The sequence below is a fragment of the Aspergillus fischeri genome, genomic scaffold (assembly GCF_000149645.3).
Source record: "Aspergillus fischeri NRRL 181 1099437636264 genomic scaffold, whole genome shotgun sequence".
NCBI lineage: Eukaryota > Fungi > Ascomycota > Eurotiomycetes > Eurotiales > Aspergillaceae > Aspergillus > Aspergillus fischeri.
Window position 1 is genome coordinate 521154 of NW_001509762.1, and position 16450 is coordinate 537603.

A 16450-nucleotide genomic window follows, 5' to 3' on the forward strand; every position below is an offset into this window, starting at 1 on the left:
TTTGTTTTTTTTTTATTGATACCAGGTTCAGGGGTCAGGAAACAAGGTCATTACTATTGTCATGTCTATCGTGACTCCGACGCCGTGTAGCGGCGGTAATATACAATTATATGCGAATAACGTCCACCCGTGCCCGTTCGTAGAGCTTATGACTTAGCTGTTTCTGTTCTCGTTCGTCTGCTGCTATTACGCGTGGGTGAATCGCCATCTGTGCATATGTCCCCGCTGCTCGTCGTTTGGATAGTGTGCCGGGGTTGATCACGAGGACGCTGTCGACGACCTGGGCGACCGATGTTAGAATAGAGAGCGAGAGCAAAAGACACTGAGAGAATACCTTGACAAATGGGGGGAGGAGACTCGGGGTAATTAACACGTCCGGTCGTACATTCCACCACTCTCCTAGCTTGGAATAGCTGAGGTCTAACATGGCTCCCGTCGCAACACCGTTTTCAGTTGCTGGTTTGGGAAGATTCTCGCGGGAAGAGGGAGGGAACATGGGAAGGAAATGCCGTTGTTCTATTAGGTATTTGGGCAGCCGAGTCAGGAGACTGCCTTCTTTGGGTTTGCCGTGCAGGACCTCCTCTCGTCGTAAATCATATAGCACGTCATACGAGCACATACCAATGACGGTCTCGTTGAAGGACAACGTCACGGGGTTGGATACCATCCGGACCTGCTTTGGTAACCCGAGCTCTTTCTTCGGTAACTGCTCCTGCGGCCAGGAGACGTGCTTGCTCAGCGCATCCCGAACGGACGGTATCATCACAATCGTAATGCTGGGCACAGCAGCGACGAGTTTCTGTAGCGGCGCTGTGATGCAGTGCCTGAACACGGTTGCCAATGTGGCAGTGTCGGGGTCAAATCCCTTCATATTGGGGAGGTCAAAGTCCCCTGACGCCAGCAGTGGATGCTCAATATCTAGGAAAGGCCCCATCAGTACAAGACTGTCCGCGTAGGTCTCAGCGGCTTTCTGACAGATCTCGTGTAGCGGCTCAAAGGCGAGATTGTCATCCGCCGTGTATGGTCCAGACGCGATCAACACATTCAATGGTGAGGGAGAGCCGGCTTCCTCTAGCCTCTGATTGATACTGTCCATAGTAACAGGAGAAGACGCCGCAGGTGGTAGTAGGGGAGGAGGCAACACCTCCTTGACGGAGAAATAGTTCCCTGAGGCATTGATCCCCTTCAGCGCAACTATTTGTCCAGGGAAAAAATTCGCTGACGGTACGGAATCCAAGTTCAATGGTACACGTAGACCTGCGCCTGTTCGTCTGGAGGTCTCAAGAACAAGTGACGCAGGATTTAGCTTCCCTTCCAAGCTGTCTGAAGCGATACGTCCGACGGCAATAATCTCGCTTGTGCTCTGGATAGCGGCGCTGCCAAAGTTGACATCGTCCGTTTCATATTCTTTCTGGTAAATTTCGGTAAACTCATCGATCCGGTCGTCCAAAATTTCCGAGGCTTCAGAAACCCGCATCGCCATCGGCTTATACCCAAACTTCTTGAGGTCCGTATTCGCAGTGGGCCTTATCCTGGCTTCTGAAAAAGGTGCCATTGGGGTCTCGGGCATAGATAAATGCGCATTGAGTGTCTCTATAATCTGTCCGGGATTGGGTCTTTCTGCGAAAGGCACCGATCTGCTCTCAGTCAGTCAGGCTCACGGACCTCACGAGACTGGTCCATACTGTAATCCATTGACTGCACCGCCGCCGTTGACAGCTACTGCAGCGGGTTTCAAATTCGGAGACTGATTATTATCGGTCTTTCCGACCTTCAAAAGCGAAGGAGATCCGAAGTCTGATCTGCGTTTCGTCGAACTATTCATACCAGTTGGGGTTCGGCCAGGGCCATTGGGTGTCAATCCGTCCAATCTAAGTAACAGTGCTTGATAAGCGCTTCCGACCTGACAGAATAGTGGGATGACTGCTCAAAGGGCCTTACATTCCGAAAACATCGGACGTATTTGCTGCTCGCGGAGTCGCTGTCACTGCGCTTCGTTTTTCGGTCTGTCTGCCAGCCCTTCCTCGGCTTTCCCTTTCCAATGCCTCCTGGACATCCCGCTTGAATAACCGAACTGTCTCCAGATTCAGCTTGGTGTCTTCCACGCCCATCTTCAAGCAGTACGATTCCCATTTGTAGAAGAGCTCTTGTGGGGGAATCGAATGCACACGCAGTATAGACTGCAACTCCGCAAGGACGTCCTTGGGTAATCCATCTGGCGATGTGGCCGCGAAGAGCTCATTGAGCTCTACTGTAACATCATCCATATCCATCTTCGTATAACGATATCGAGGTAAATTTGATGCAGCAAGAATGAGCAATTGCACTGTCAGTTGCTATAATTTCCGCCATAGATAAAACGCGTCAGATACGCGGGGACACGCGACGCCATTAATTGTCACCGCCTACCGTTTTCTGATATTCTACGTCTTAGGCATCTATGATCGTCTTCTGTTATCCTCCAGTGGGGCTTGTCGATCACGATGAGGATTGACGAAACTAGGAAAAAGCAAAGAAGAAAAGTTCTGATTCTGTGACATAAGTTCAGCACTCGTTTAGAACATTGACGCTTAGATTTATGAGATATAGAAACTTGGTTTGAAGACATAAACTCGATCACAATGAGTGCACCGTCAGAAGCTCCCGCTGCTGCAACGGCTTCAGTCACCGACTCACAGGCCAATGCTCCGGCTTTGTCAGCTCCATCAAACCCTGTTGAGAATCAAACCTCTGCTGCGACTACATTGCAATCCACGGCTCAGGTTCTGCCTTCAAATACTAGTGCGAGCGATGAGAAAGATATTGAATTGGACCTCCCAACTTCTGCTGCTGATGGCCTCGTTCAGAAGCCATTCCCTCGCCCTCTTGACACAGCAAGACCAGCGGCTCTTGCTGAGCTTACCCCTGATCAGCAATCGAAATATGAGGCTGTCCTGAAGGCGGTTTCCGAATGGACCACTGTTCCGACAACGTCGGCAAAAAATGCTCCCACGGCCCCAATTACAGACGATGAGCGCATGTTCTTGACCAGGGAATGTCTTCTGCGGTACTTGCGCGCTACGAAATGGAATGTCGCCGAAGCTATCACTCGACTTCAGCGCACTCTCACTTGGCGCCGCGAATACGGCCTGGAAAAGCTGACTCCGGATTACATCTCAATTGAGAACGAGACAGGAAAGCAGGTCATCCTCGGATACGACATCCATGCACGACCCTGTCTCTACCTCTTGCCCTCCAACCAGAACACGGAGAAGAGTGACCGCCAGGTTGAGCACCTAGTCTTCATGCTGGAGCGCGTGATCGAACTTATGGGGCCAGACCAGGAAACTTTGGCACTTATCGTAAATTTCAATGAGACGAAGTCTGGGCAAAACGCGAGTTTGGGTCAAGCTAAGCAGACGCTCAACATTCTTCAAAACCACTACCCGGAGCGACTGGGACGGGCATTGGTGATTAACGGTAAGTGATTCTGCTGTTTTGATGGTCTACTCATCGGTCTGACTGCCTTGGGATCATAGTGCCGTTCGTCATTTGGGGCTTCTTCAAGTTAATCACCCCGTTTATCGACCCATTGACTCGGGAGAAATTGAAGTTCAACGAAGATCTTCGGCAGCATGTACCTGCCGGCCACCTAATGAAATCCGTAGGTGGTGATGTGGAATTCCGATATGATCATTCCATTTACTGGCCGGCTTTGAATCAGCTGGCTGATAAGAGGAGGAACGAGTACCGACAGCGCTGGATCCAGGGAGGCAAACGTATCGGAGAGTTTGAGCACTATCTCAAGACCGGTACCAGCCCCAGTGTGTCACAGTCCGAGGGCACCAACGGGGTTAGCGAGAAGTCGTGATTGGACTTCTTCAACCCTCCTATGGTCATCACTTATACGCCGTCCCTTCGGTGTTCTTCCTGTTTTTCTACACGATGGTCAAGCGTCTAATAATTGCTTAGCGTGTTGCTGGAAGTATCTGTGCAAGACTGAGCGTCATGGGTGTATATTTCCTTGACCTTCGGCCTCATCCATGATTAATGCGTGTTTGCTTCTTCTTCCCACTAGCCTTTCTTTTCCACACCTTGTTGATATTTTGGGGTTTTTCCTGCCTGCTTTCGGACTAATAGACGCTTATATTACATGCTCGTTAAGAGGTTATACTCTAGAAGGAGCGGAATGTATATAGAACTGCAGTTACCTCTCTATGAATGAGATACAATCGACTGTTGAGTCACGTGTCCTCGCGGGGCAATCAGTGGGATTTAGGTGAGTATCGCTTGAATGCTCATACTTTGTTTGATATAGTTGTGCTTCCCAATGATCACTGAGACCCCTGTGCTGCCTTAGTATCGCTAGAAAGTGGTCTGGAGTATACCTTCGTATCATTCACAACTCCACAACCCGGATAATACAACACTGTCTTCTCCATCTCTGGGCAACGGTTAAATAGTAGTAACAAGCCAGTCTCCAGATGTACTCCATAATGCCTTCTGTAGTCTAACCAGTTTAGCAAATGGACCTGCCGATCCAACAGCCAACAGCATACCCTTGTTTATCTAGATCTATTATATTTGCTCTGTTCCCAGTCTCAGATCAGATCTCTGTAGGGGGCGGGGGTGTATCGAGATCACTTCAATTCGACTTATCTACCTGTCAGCGCGCGAATCATATCTAGATCTAGACTGCAGCACTTCCATCTTGAGAACATAAAGCGGCAAGGGCGGCAGACCGCTGTATCCCCGGTCAAGGACAGGCTACCTAAGCTGCAGCAGAGAAAAAGAAGCAAACAAAATCCAGTGATCCTCATTCGCATCCACAGCCATCCTAAGGCGTCCTAGTTGACCACAACTCCCATCCCCCTCATGCGGCTCTCCTTGCAATAGACCCAGGCAGTCCATCCCACTTATTATCATTTAGAGGGGTATTCTTATTATTGCTGTTATTATTATTATTATTATTCTGATGACGATGGCGGAACATGCCTCTCAGTGGATAATGCAGCAGCCCCCCACAGGCAGAAACAACTTGCCGCCCGAACCCACCACCGCAACCGCAACGGCCAACGACACTCCGACTCCCACTGCCGCGCATGCTACCATCTCCGCCAGCACTACCACCACAACGACCACCACCACCACCAACAACACCATTACTTTCTCGACGCCTGATCTTAATATCGTCCACGGTCACGAGGGCCCTTTTGTGCAGCCCTCATCCTACCTTCGCCCGCGAGGTCTCTCACATCCAATGCGCCCATCTGAGCCCGAGAGGGCAATTGATCGGGAAGAGCGTGAGGGTCTAGTGAGTCTACCCCTCTTTTTGCTTTTTTTCCTTGCTCTTCTTGGTCATCTTGTGTTGTTTGCAACTATTCATTTTTTTTTATTGCAATCTCTTCCTTGCAGGTGCTTGAATTACTAGATCACCCCACGTGCGCTATGTATTACTGGTTGGGTCTCTATATCATGGCGGGATCTTCGAGAATTAGAGCTCTTCATGCAGCACAGTTTCCCATTGCATTTGTCTCCGCGAGGATGGCCTTATGCAATTTGGCTAACGGTTCCCTTGCTTGGATATGGTGTAGCGTGCCATCCGTAACTTCCTCAAAGTCCGCACCAGCTACGACGTTCTTCCTCTCAGTTTCCGGCTCATCATATTTGATACGTCCCTCTCCGTCAAGGAGAGTTTGAATATCCTGATTCAAAATGGCATGTATACATTCTTCTTGCTTGCAGGGATGGTCCCTCGGAATGTCCCGAAAATACTCTCCGAAGGCCGCAACTATCCCAATATTTCTACGGTCCAGATTGGAACACAATAAGCTGACTGGGTTGAATGTGCGCGGTGTGACCTACAGGCATCGTATCAGCTCCGTTATGGGATTCAAAGACCTCGACCTTTGCCGGTCTTCTGACCACTTCCGACTACATCAACGTCATACAGTATTATTTTCAGAATCCCGCGGCACTGGACCAGATTGACCAATTTCGACTGGACAGTCTTCGAGGTGCGTGCCTGATGTCTCGATACTTGTGAATTGACTCTGTGCTACCTGAAACTGAACAAATGTTACAGAGGTGGAAAAGGCTCTCGGTGTTGCTCCGCCAGAAACTATTTCGATCGACCCAGAACGGCCGCTTTACGAGGCCTGTCGACGCATGCTCGAATCTCGCGCTCGCAGAATCCCTCTCGTTACAAATGATAGCCAAACGGACCGGCCTCATGTTCTTAGCGTGGTGACTCAGTACCGGATACTCAAGTTCGTGGCGGTCAATGTTAGTGACACACAAAAGTTAAAGAAGCCGCTCAAGGAAATTCTGTTGGGCACCTATGATAATATCGCCACGGCGTCAATGGATACACCAGTAATTGATGTCATCCACATACTCGTGGAGCGGAGTATATCTAGCGTGCCCATCCTGAACTCGGAAGGTGAGTTCGGACTCTCGTATCGCAGGTCAACTCCAGTGTCCGGCTAACCGAAACTCCCAGGTGTTGTCTACAATGTCTTTGAAGCGGTAGATGTTATCACACTGATCAAGGGAGGCGTATATGACGACCTCAGTCTCACGGTCGGCGAAGCCTTGAAGAAACGAAGTGCGGTACGTTCTTCTGTATTCTACAGCCTTCCCCGGATCCACTGCTGACAGTCGCAGGAATTTCCCGGTATTTACACATGTTCTCTAAACGACGGTCTGGACACCATTTTCGATACTATTCGCAAATCTCGCGTGCACCGCCTGGTTGTGGTGGATGGAGATTTCCGACTCAAGGGTGTTCTCACTCTGAGTGATATCCTACAATATATTCTCCTCGAGGGCGAAAATGACGAATCATCATGATATGAAAGAGATTTCCTGCGCACAAGCGGTCCGGGTATATCTAAAATTTGCATGGAAACGGCGTTGACTCACTTCTACTTCGGATCGATTTTGAGGCTTGCAACATCAGGTTTGGCTGGTAACAAAGGGCTACGCCGCATATTCATTGCTCCCCTGTCAGGCATTTTTCTTCCTTTCATTGCTTCTATTCTTGTCTTGTCCTTATATGAGGATGCCACGATGTAAAACGCACGCACGAAAGGTAATGGGATGGTTGTCCTTGGCTCCATCTGCGCTGTATTCAAGGCGCTTGGCTCGACAACAATAGATTTCATTTTGATGATACATCTCTATTTTCCAACAATTCATGTTTTCTCTTCGTCTCTGTCATTCCTTTTGTTTTTCTGTTCACCCGCAAGACATGGAGGAGACCTAGACCGGAGGTAACTGTCCGATGCCGTTGACACATCCCTCGGAAAGAAGGAACGAAGAACAGCAAATTGATCACGCTGCCTGCCTTCTGTCAACAAAATCTCCCACAACTCGGGGAAGCGCACAGTGACCACACCATTATGCTGACGGTCAAAGGAGGGCCGGGATAATTTCTCGTCTACGTGAGATTATACCACACTTCATATCCTTCAATGCTAGACGAACGACTCCTTCTCATGTGAGAATGGGACTCTTCAATACTTTCTTTAGAGCCTCAGAGCAAGCCAATGAGAAAACTTTAGAGGGCAGGCAGTCGTGGACCTGGGTACACCGCACACGAGCGGGTGCTGTCACACAGGCTGCTCACCGAACAAATCCGTCTTTAAAACAAGCCTCGAATGAACAAGGTACAATCAGAACAGGCACAGCCGACGATGGCCACTACTCCAAGGAGCATCATGTCAATGAGCCTGAATCTAACCCCACATCAGCTGGGAGTCTCGAACAGGCACTTACTTCTGGTGACTCTGACCCTTCCTCGAACTATTCATGTCTTAAAACAGACTCGCAACAAGCATTCACAGAATCACAGCATCCAGTGGCAGGCTCGAAAGGATTTGCAGGCTTCATGACGTCCCTTCGTTCCCGCAAGCCTCGGCACCGGAAATCGCTAATGCGACTTGGGGGGCGGTCTCAACATAATGACTGTACCCTTCACGGCGCAAGAACGAATTGTATATGCATTAGCTCCAGGGAAAACTCAGCTATAGACAAGGATGCAGATGAACACCAGGAGTCCCGCAAAGCCAGTGACAAGACTCTCGAGTCTGTCAATTCCAACCTCACAGCCGAGACTGTCTTTCGCCACCCTTCCCGAAACACGTCCAATCCGATCCCCCTTATCGAACGGGAACATGTATACGACAATCATTTCGATGAAGTAGAGGAATCGCCCCAGTTAGTAGCTGTTTCCAACCCATTCACAGACCGATTCAAAGCTGCCTCTCGATCCAGCAGGGACTCCAGCTCAATCTATAGTCTTACCGATTCTCAGAAGCCGCAGAACCTCCATGTCTACAAAAGGTCAAGAAGGCCTGTCATCTGCACCGACCTGGATATCATGGGAAGCTTGTCACGGGAGAGTTCTCTTCCCTTGTCGTGCTTGGATGATGGCAATTGGTCAGACATTTTCGATCGGCGCAAAGCTACCATAGCGTTTAACGATCTAGCTATCAAACTGAGTCTGAAACCTTTGCCCTTGAGCAATCCTAAACGTCAAGGGGGCGGCGATTGCTCTCATGCTCATCCCACTTCAGGTAAGTTGAGTGTCTCCCCATTGACGGCATTTAAGGAGGGATTGCTGACGAAAATGTTTGTCCCGGATATCAGTCTCGCGGCCGTGCGACTTTGCGAGGGAACTGCCTCGACGGCGAGATAGGATTATTCGTCGGATCAGAAGTGTGCGATCGACCTTCCATCTCAAGGCCCAGAGTATGCCACAGGAGCGAAAGTTGCGTCGAATGAAAACGTTCGCCAACCTCTCTTACTATTCTTATCGGATGGATTCGCTAGCTGGAAAGTCTTTGGAAACTCTAGCTCGCCTTGGGGGTCACAGCTTCTTGGCCTATCCCGGAGACTTTGCACCGACGGCGCTTAAATTACCGGTCTGCTTTGTGGCGACGGCGACCTATCTGAGATGTCGTGGTATGCATCCCGTGCATCCCAGAGACGAAGTATCTGCTTACTAAGGCGAGCTGCAGGTCCACTTGTCCAAGACTTGTTCTTCGATCCGGGTGATTTGGTCGCGGCTGCACAGATATATGGTTACTTCGCCAGCCAGGTGCTATCCACTGAGAGGGAGCAGGACAAGATTCAGATTACGATGGGCAGTGGCGAGATGCCGTCCGAATTGATGAGCATCCTGAGTTCAATCCAGTCGCAACGACATTCGACTCACATCCTCAGCGTCGGGTGGGTGTTCAAGTGCCTGCTTGCTGGGCTTCCTGGCGGCATTTTGGGATCTACGCACCTGTACAACGCCCTGTTGGATATCTACATCAAGACTCCTTCCTTGGAGGACAAGCTCAACAGTCCTAACCAAAAGCTCAAACGGACGCGTAGCTGTCTCGGAGGGCTAACTCAAGCAAGGTACACAAGGATCAAAGCGATTGGCCTCGCCATTCTAGCCTTGGCGGGTCCCATGCAACTTGAGCTGATGTGCGCTGTTTTCGGGTTATGTGCCTTTTACGTGCATGAAACAAGACGAATTGTGGAGTATGAGCGGCATGGGTACAAGACTGGTGTTGGAAAACTTGAATTCGTAACGCGTTCCCAGATATTGGAAGGGCTCGGCCAGGTCTTTGGGCCCCTGCTGACGGATCGAGGGCCAGAAGAAGGTGCTTATGATCTGGAGACCCTGCGCATACTTGAGATGAATCGCACGTATGTGGCGATGATGCTGATTGCGAACTGGCGAGCGGTGAGTCGCCAATTGCGGGTTTGGGAAGATCAAGTGCACGTGCCCCAGCGACTTACCATATCTTGGTCGTCTGAGGGTTCGGAATAGCTTGGATGGAGCAGATGATGGATCATTAATCCGTGCTTGGTTCAACGGGCCGGCATGTGGGCACGGACGATTCTTTGAGTGTGTACGCAGTGCTCTGGGACTTTGTAGAATGATTGTTGATATGACCTGGTGGTGCTTGGTATTTTAGTCAGGCTGAGCCGCGGTGGAGCCTAACCAGACGATCCTTGTGGGCATCCTGGTCGGGATTCGTGTACAATAGCTGAATTGGTTGGTAGACGAGAGGGAATGCGGGGGAAAAGACAATCTCCAGCAGTACCTTTTATCATCATGATGACACAAGCGGCTTGCTTGGTCTTCTACCCCTGACGGAAGTACGACTGTATTATGGGACAAGGATGGCAGTCTGACCATATAATTGGTGGGTAGTTAGGCGAGTACCCTATAAGATAGATCGCCGTGGTCACAGCTGTTGGCAGTGTTTCATCTTTATATCCAGGTAGTGGGTAGTTCAGTAGACCCTTTGAAGTTCGTTCCAACAGGTCCCGGATCAAGCGTTCGAAAGGATATATCTCAACCACTATCCACTATCTAAAAGTCCGACCATACTTTACGTTCACAAGTTTCTACTCCAGAGTTCTGAGCAAGTCTACTCCGTATATGAATGTACGTATATATGTCTGAGTACATGAGATGAGTACAATAAGAATAGGATACGTACTTGGTTGGCTAGGATAAGAAACCCCCCCAAGATCAGATCCGGTTTCTCGAAGTTGGAATTGGAATTGAGTTAGCTAGAGGGGTGGGAGGGATGAAACGGCTAGTGGGAGCGTGTTACTGCGTTTGCCGTTTGCCGTTTGCCTCTCCTGGGCATTAGACAAAGGACAAGCGATCCGAAGGGTGGAGCAGACGCCGATCCCTGAACGATGAGTTGTCGGGTTTTTGGACCGGCAGATTGATTGTAGTCTACTTCCGCTCCTCTACCACTGGAAGCAGGTACCTACAGCAGACGGGACTCTTTCCGGGAGGCGGGCCACTAGAGCTATGTATGGAGTACATTGGAAGATGGTCTCGATGAAGTTGATGATCCCTTGAATGCAGGGTAAACCTGATTCTGGAGTCGATGAGGGCTCTGGGTTCTGGGTTCTGGGTTCTGGGCTCGCTGGGTGAGACAGACGCGTGTCTCGAGTGTCCCTTGTAGAATACTTGTTGATTTATCTGATAATTGAGGAGATATTGTAGTGTTCTGTTCGCTGGACCACCTTTACATGGGAGTCGAGGTCGAGTTGAGTGGAGCGGATGCTGGAGGTGACGTGATCATTAACATCATACCTTGGGCTGAACCTGAACGTCGATCCATGAATGTGCTGGACTGTAAGGTATCTATCTAATTCCTTTCTTACTTCGGATGTTGGTCGAATCCATGGTTATAAGGGTGAGTGGCAGGTTGACAGCAAGACTGCCGTGGTTGAGAGTGTGTATGTGTACGTGTACCTCAAGTGTTGAACTTATGAGCATCTGGCACCTGTGGTCTTGAATTCCTGATTTGTTAGCTATGCAGAGGATAGGTGGCGATTATTAAATGTTGGAGAGCTGTCATATCTCATATTACATTAAATATGCACGTGCTGATGCAAGGGAGGAAGGCTGGAAGTGTCAACTACTATTGAGTGTCTGGCATGTCTGCTGCGAGTAAGAGCCTAAGAAGGCCTTGCGGATATGCAGTACCTTAATCAGGGCCACCTAACCTGGTACGGATGACGGACAACCATCAGAGAAATATCAAGTGGCGAATCAGCAGACAGAAGCGCTGAGTCAGCCTGTCAATGACGTCACTATGTTCCAGCTATGGTGGGGTTGGTGTCCGGAACAAAATTCAGCCCAATCAGAGAGGACCATCAAAGCGCCCCTGCCTGTTTAGGAAAGTACCTCTCATCTATCCTAGCTGGTTGTGGAAGTACCACAGGGTGTCGAGCGTAAGCAAAGTACGGAGTACGTTAGTTACTTTTTCTACGGATAGATACATAGTACCAAGTACCTTTGCTCTTGCATCAGGGCCTCAGGCCTCAGGCCTCTGCCCTGCCCTTGATCCCCCTGCCTAAAGGAGGTAGGGAAACAAGGAAAAACGGTGGCCTAATAGTCTATCAACTCTTATGGTTCTCCAGTCAGTAAATGTTGCTCTTGCTCCCTCCGCGTGTCCCAGCCAATGATGATCCCTACCGGCATCTTCAACTCTTCAACCTCCGTCAATTCCATCAGATTGTCCGTAGCTAACGAGTTCATCCCCTCCCATCTGCGTAAGTCCAGCCGGTTCTGATTCTGGATTGTGGGTTCTCACAGGTCGAGATCTTCGTCCACCAACAGGACTGGGTAGATGTCGCCATTAATCTCATCATGGAGGGTTTCAAGTAGATAGAATAACGCTATCGCAGGTCTATTTCCTCATTGGGGTTATATAAGTTTGGATTCTGGTGTCTTATAACCACAACCTTTTCTGATGGGGTACCACGTTACTACTCCCTATTAAAGAGACAGAAACAGGGAACATATATCAAACAGAATAAGTGCGCTGTTTATCTGACCAGCCAGCAAGCAATTGATTCTCTTACTTCCACATTGGCAGTGGCAGTTGCAATCGCAAACAATTGCAGTCTCAACCTCAATGATTGTCCTGTCTATCCGCTGTACATGGAAGTGATTTGTGTCCTGGTTTCCTCAAAACTTGTTCTTCCTTTCTCTCTTTCATCATCAACTCTTCCCTTGAACTGATCTCCTCCTCTTCTTCAGCGTTGTTCCCTCTTGTCTAGCCACTCATACACTCCCCACTTTGTTTCTCCTTCCATGCTTTTTGCGCTCCCTGGTTGCAACAACTCGGATCTGACCACACACCACTCCATTTCCTCCCACTCAATTCTCGTTCTCTGGGGTTCTTCACGGATTCTAGACTCATCTTCGCTAAATTCCCTTTTTCGTCTCCTCCCTCGCCGACGCGGTTTTATTCTCCTGTCCCTGCTTATTCGCCTTGTTCTCCTGCCTTCCTTCTCTTGGATAAGCTATCCACGTCCGCCTCTACTACCAACTACGGTTCACTTTTTCGCTCTCCCTCTCTCCTCCCTCTGCAGCTACCTTGTCCCTTGCCTCTAAACATACAAAGTCTCAAGCAAAATCCTTCCCGCTGCCCCTCCCGCCCTGATTGTTTGGCCGGATCAAAGCTGTCACTTCTCGGCCCGCCACTTACACTCCCACCCTATCAATCAATCAATCCACGACTGCTATAGATATCTAACTCTCTCGTCGTCATCATCGTTGTCGTCTTTTTCTTGTTTTCCTCTTCTTTCTGTCTGGCTCCTTTAATATTATTTTTGACAGCTTTCTCTCTCATCCATACCTAATTCAAATACCATCGTCTGTGGCGTACTCTTCAGCTCGAACCCCCTTGTACAACGCATCGTGCAACCGTCGCTCCCGATGTCCACTCTCAATATGTTACCGGAGCAATCCGCCCTTGGCCGGTCTGCAATGCCTGGTCCCGATGCTGTCAATCCTGGCCCCTCTCCGTTTGCTCCTCCTAATTCCTTCTCTGGTGACTTTCTTGGACTCTCGCTCCCTGACGAAGAGCATCTCTGGGGTATGAGTCCTATCTCTTCCTCCATGCCCTCGTGGAACGGAAAGAACGAACAGATGTTCTCCAATCCTAACCTTGAACGCGACCTCAAGCACTCCCATGTCCGCAATGGCCAGCCTACTCCACCTCCATACGGGGACAACAAGACTCACACGATCGGTGATCTATACTCGCTGTCTCAGTGCCAATTCTCCAACGGAACACAAAATTTCCAGAACCATAATGATCGTAGAAGCTTCTGTGAGCAGTCGGCCATAAATAGCAACGGCGGCAGCTCCAAACGTCGCAAGGTTCGCGACTCCAAGATGACCCAGGCCGAATACGACGAACAGCAGCAGGAGAAGGCGAAGCGGGAGAAGTTCCTGGAACGCAACCGATTGGCCGCCAGCAAATGCCGGCAGAAGAAGAAAGAGCATACACAGCTTCTTGAGTCGCGATATAGGGAGCAGTCTGACAAGAAGGAGCAATTGGTGTCTGAGATTGCACGCCTGCGCTCGGAGATTCTTGGCCTGAAGAACGAAGTCCTGAAGCACGCTCAATGCGGAGATGAGCCGATCAAGCTTCATCTGGCACAGATGGTGAAGAAGATTACCTATAATGACACAACGGCCCCGGAGTTGACCGACGTGCCGGATGCAGCATCCTCTTCAGAAGGGCCGATGACCCCACAACCTCAGCAGGCGCTCTCCTTTGGCTTTGATGATCCGCTGCACCTGGGACCATCCCGTGCTGGCGAGTCCATGGACCAGTCCGTCCGTCGGGACTCGGAGGCTTCGGTCCTGACGGAGAACTCTTATGCCTTTTCGACCGATGACAGCTTTGACGATTTGATCAACGTTTGAGCCTTTTCAACCCCTGATGTGACAATGAACTCGTGCTTTGGCTTTGATGACTATTACTACGACGACAATCCATACTGGCGCCTGGTTGGGAAAAGTATGGAAACAAGGGTCTGCGGATTAGCCTGCTTGCTATTTCACCTTATGGTGAAGGAACCTGATTGATTATTCGGAGTTTAATGAGGATGCTCGGCGGTATCATTCTTACAATGGTTTATGGATGGTTTGTGCTTTGCTTTGCTTTTGGTTTGATGCTGGCTTGCTCAAGGGAGGTTCCTCTGCGACTGGGTACCGGGAGTACTCATGACGATAGTAATCCATGAATGATAGATGTACACTAGGCGAATCAAGCCTGCTTAATGCTATTCAATAGTGGTGGCAGTAGAGATTTAGTAGCGACAAGAGTTTTCAGCTGCTCAACCAGTAATGACAATGCAATATCCAGATTCACTGTCTCGTCTAAGCTATATACTATCTAGATCACGAAGAAGCACTTCCAGCCTCCACATGCAATATACTGCCATCCTTGCCATTATCACCATCACCACCACGACCAGCCTCACAACCACCCTCACTTCCCCGAGAAGACAAAAGAGGGGAACTCCCCTCAAACAAAGCACTAATCTCCTCCAACGACTTCCCCCTCGTCTCCAGCACAAACCCCCACACAAACCCCACAATCAGCAGATCCAACCCCCCAAACAAGAGGAACGTAGCCCACTTAATCTTCGCCAGGATAAACGGCGTGCTAAACGACCACACGAAATTGAACATCCATTGCGCGCCGACACCCACCGCTACACCGGGCTCGCGGATGCGCGTGGGGAAGAGCTCAGACACGCAGGGCCAGGGCAATGGGCCCCAGGAGAGATTGTAGGCGGTGATGTCGAGGTAGATTAGGGCGATGGTTGCGATTGCTGCTGGCGTGAGGGCGGTGCTTCCTTGTGAGGATGATGAGGCAGGTGCCGGGGGATAGGATTTGAGGACGGCGGCGGTGGCGAGCATGCAGGCGGACATGGCTGCTGCGCCGGAGAGGAGGAGCGGGCGGCGGCCGAAGCGGTCGGAGAGGAAGAGGAGGAAGAGAAGACAGGAGAGTACTTTTATGGCGCCGAAGATGCCTGTTAGGAGGAGGGGAGAGTTGCTATCGGCGGGTCCGACGAGGAGGGAGAAGAACTGCGGGGCGAAGTAGGCGAGGGCGGTGGCGCCTGTGGATTGTTGGGCGAGGAAGAGGCTGAAGGCTAGGAGGAGGCGGCGGGCGTTGGGGCCGGCGAGGAGTTCGCGGGGGTGGAAGTTGGCTGTTGCGGTGCGCTCTTGCTCGAGGCCGAGGCGCATGTGGGAGAATTCGGCGGAGAGGGCGGGGGAGTTAGGATTCGAAGCGCGGATCCAGAGCAGGCTGGAGTGGGCGCGGACGGGGTCGCCCTTGGCGAGGAGCCAGCGGACGCTCTCCGGGAGGGTGCTGGTGCCGAGGCCCATAAGGGCGCCGGGGACGAGCTGCAGGGCGATGGGGATCTGCCATTGGGCTGGGGAGGGGGGCATGAACTTGACGGCGTAGTCGATCCAGTACGAGACGAGGATGCCGATGGTGTAGGTGAATTGGTAGCAGCTGCCGAGGCTGGCGCGCGACTCCTTGGGGCTCATCTCAGCCATGTAGATGGGGATGACGGTGGCGGAGCCACCGATCCCCAGGCCACAGATCACCCGGCCGGCGTAAAACAGGGCCAGCGAGTGCGAGTTTATGACCTCGAGGATGACCCCCGCGCAGAAGACGGCGGAACATGCCATCATGGCGAGACGGCGGCCCCAGCGGTTCGTCACGGGCCAGACGGCGAAGCAGCCTACCAGGGCGCCGGCCTGCTGGATGCCGACGGCGATGGAGCTCACGCGGGTCTTGTCTGTGGGACTGCATCGAAAGTCGCGCGCAAATGACTCAAAGGTGAGCACCCCTCCTGTAGATCATCAGTCTCGCGGTTCGAATATAACAGGGGTAATGACTGAGGACTGACCGATCACCCCGGAGTCATACCCAAACAACGCACCACCACAGCAAAGCACATCTGCCAGCCAGAACAGCCGTAACCCGGCAAGACGAGAATCCGTCTGCTCGGTGGAGTCGGGAGGAACAAGATCAAGATCGTCAGGATCAAGTTGAGGGACCTGGGTGTACGGCCTCATTTTGTGCAAGTGTCAACAAGACATCTAGCGACATTTGGTTCTCCCGGT

At 50.9% G+C, this 16450-nt stretch overlaps 6 protein-coding genes across 6 annotated transcripts, besides 4 other annotated features; 4 read left to right on the plus strand and 2 right to left on the minus strand.

Annotated features, from left to right (window-relative positions):
• Positions 1 to 106: 106 nt before the first annotated feature.
• NFIA_074080 (DNA-directed DNA polymerase alpha subunit POL12) lies at positions 107 to 2273 on the minus strand (the record flags this gene model as incomplete). The annotated part of the gene is made up of 4 exons (XM_001259388.1): positions 107 to 280; positions 335 to 1637; positions 1686 to 1871; positions 1942 to 2273. 4 exons carry the CDS (start codon positions 2271 to 2273, stop codon positions 107 to 109), a joined length of 1995 nt encoding a protein of 664 aa, XP_001259389.1.
• Positions 2274 to 2621: 348 nt separating this feature from the next.
• Positions 2622 to 3850, plus strand: NFIA_074090 (CRAL/TRIO domain protein; the record flags this gene model as incomplete). The annotated part of the gene is made up of 2 exons (XM_001259389.1): positions 2622 to 3459; positions 3519 to 3850. 2 exons carry the CDS (start codon positions 2622 to 2624, stop codon positions 3848 to 3850), a joined length of 1170 nt encoding a protein of 389 aa, XP_001259390.1.
• A 1064-nt stretch (positions 3851 to 4914) lies between these two features.
• Positions 4915 to 4951: a microsatellite.
• A 9-nt stretch (positions 4952 to 4960) lies between these two features.
• snf4 (AMP-activated serine/threonine-protein kinase regulatory subunit SNF4) lies at positions 4961 to 6831 on the plus strand (the record flags this gene model as incomplete). The annotated part of the gene is made up of 6 exons (XM_001259390.1): positions 4961 to 5293; positions 5574 to 5673; positions 5847 to 5996; positions 6065 to 6421; positions 6482 to 6591; positions 6646 to 6831. 6 exons carry the CDS (start codon positions 4961 to 4963, stop codon positions 6829 to 6831), a joined length of 1236 nt encoding a protein of 411 aa, XP_001259391.1.
• Positions 5087 to 5141: a microsatellite.
• A 655-nt stretch (positions 6832 to 7486) lies between the features above and the next one.
• NFIA_074110 (uncharacterized protein) lies at positions 7487 to 9808 on the plus strand (the record flags this gene model as incomplete). Its single annotated transcript, XM_001259391.1, has 3 exons — positions 7487 to 8558; positions 8632 to 8946; positions 9003 to 9808. 3 exons carry the CDS (start codon positions 7487 to 7489, stop codon positions 9806 to 9808), a joined length of 2193 nt encoding a protein of 730 aa, XP_001259392.1.
• A 1089-nt stretch (positions 9809 to 10897) lies between these two features.
• Positions 10898 to 10923: a microsatellite.
• A 2311-nt stretch (positions 10924 to 13234) lies between these two features.
• Positions 13235 to 14233, plus strand: atfB (bZIP transcription factor atfB; the record flags this gene model as incomplete). The annotated part of the gene is made up of 1 exon (XM_001259392.1): positions 13235 to 14233. One exon carries the CDS (start codon positions 13235 to 13237, stop codon positions 14231 to 14233), a length of 999 nt encoding a protein of 332 aa, XP_001259393.1.
• Positions 14234 to 14710: 477 nt separating this feature from the next.
• On the minus strand, positions 14711 to 16402 carry NFIA_074130 (sugar porter family MFS transporter; the record flags this gene model as incomplete). The annotated part of the gene is made up of 2 exons (XM_001259393.1): positions 14711 to 16176; positions 16234 to 16402. The coding sequence occupies 2 exons, from the start codon at positions 16400 to 16402 to the stop codon at positions 14711 to 14713; spliced, it is 1635 nt and encodes a 544-aa protein (XP_001259394.1).
• Positions 14751 to 14805: a microsatellite.
• Positions 16403 to 16450: the final 48 nt, after the last annotated feature.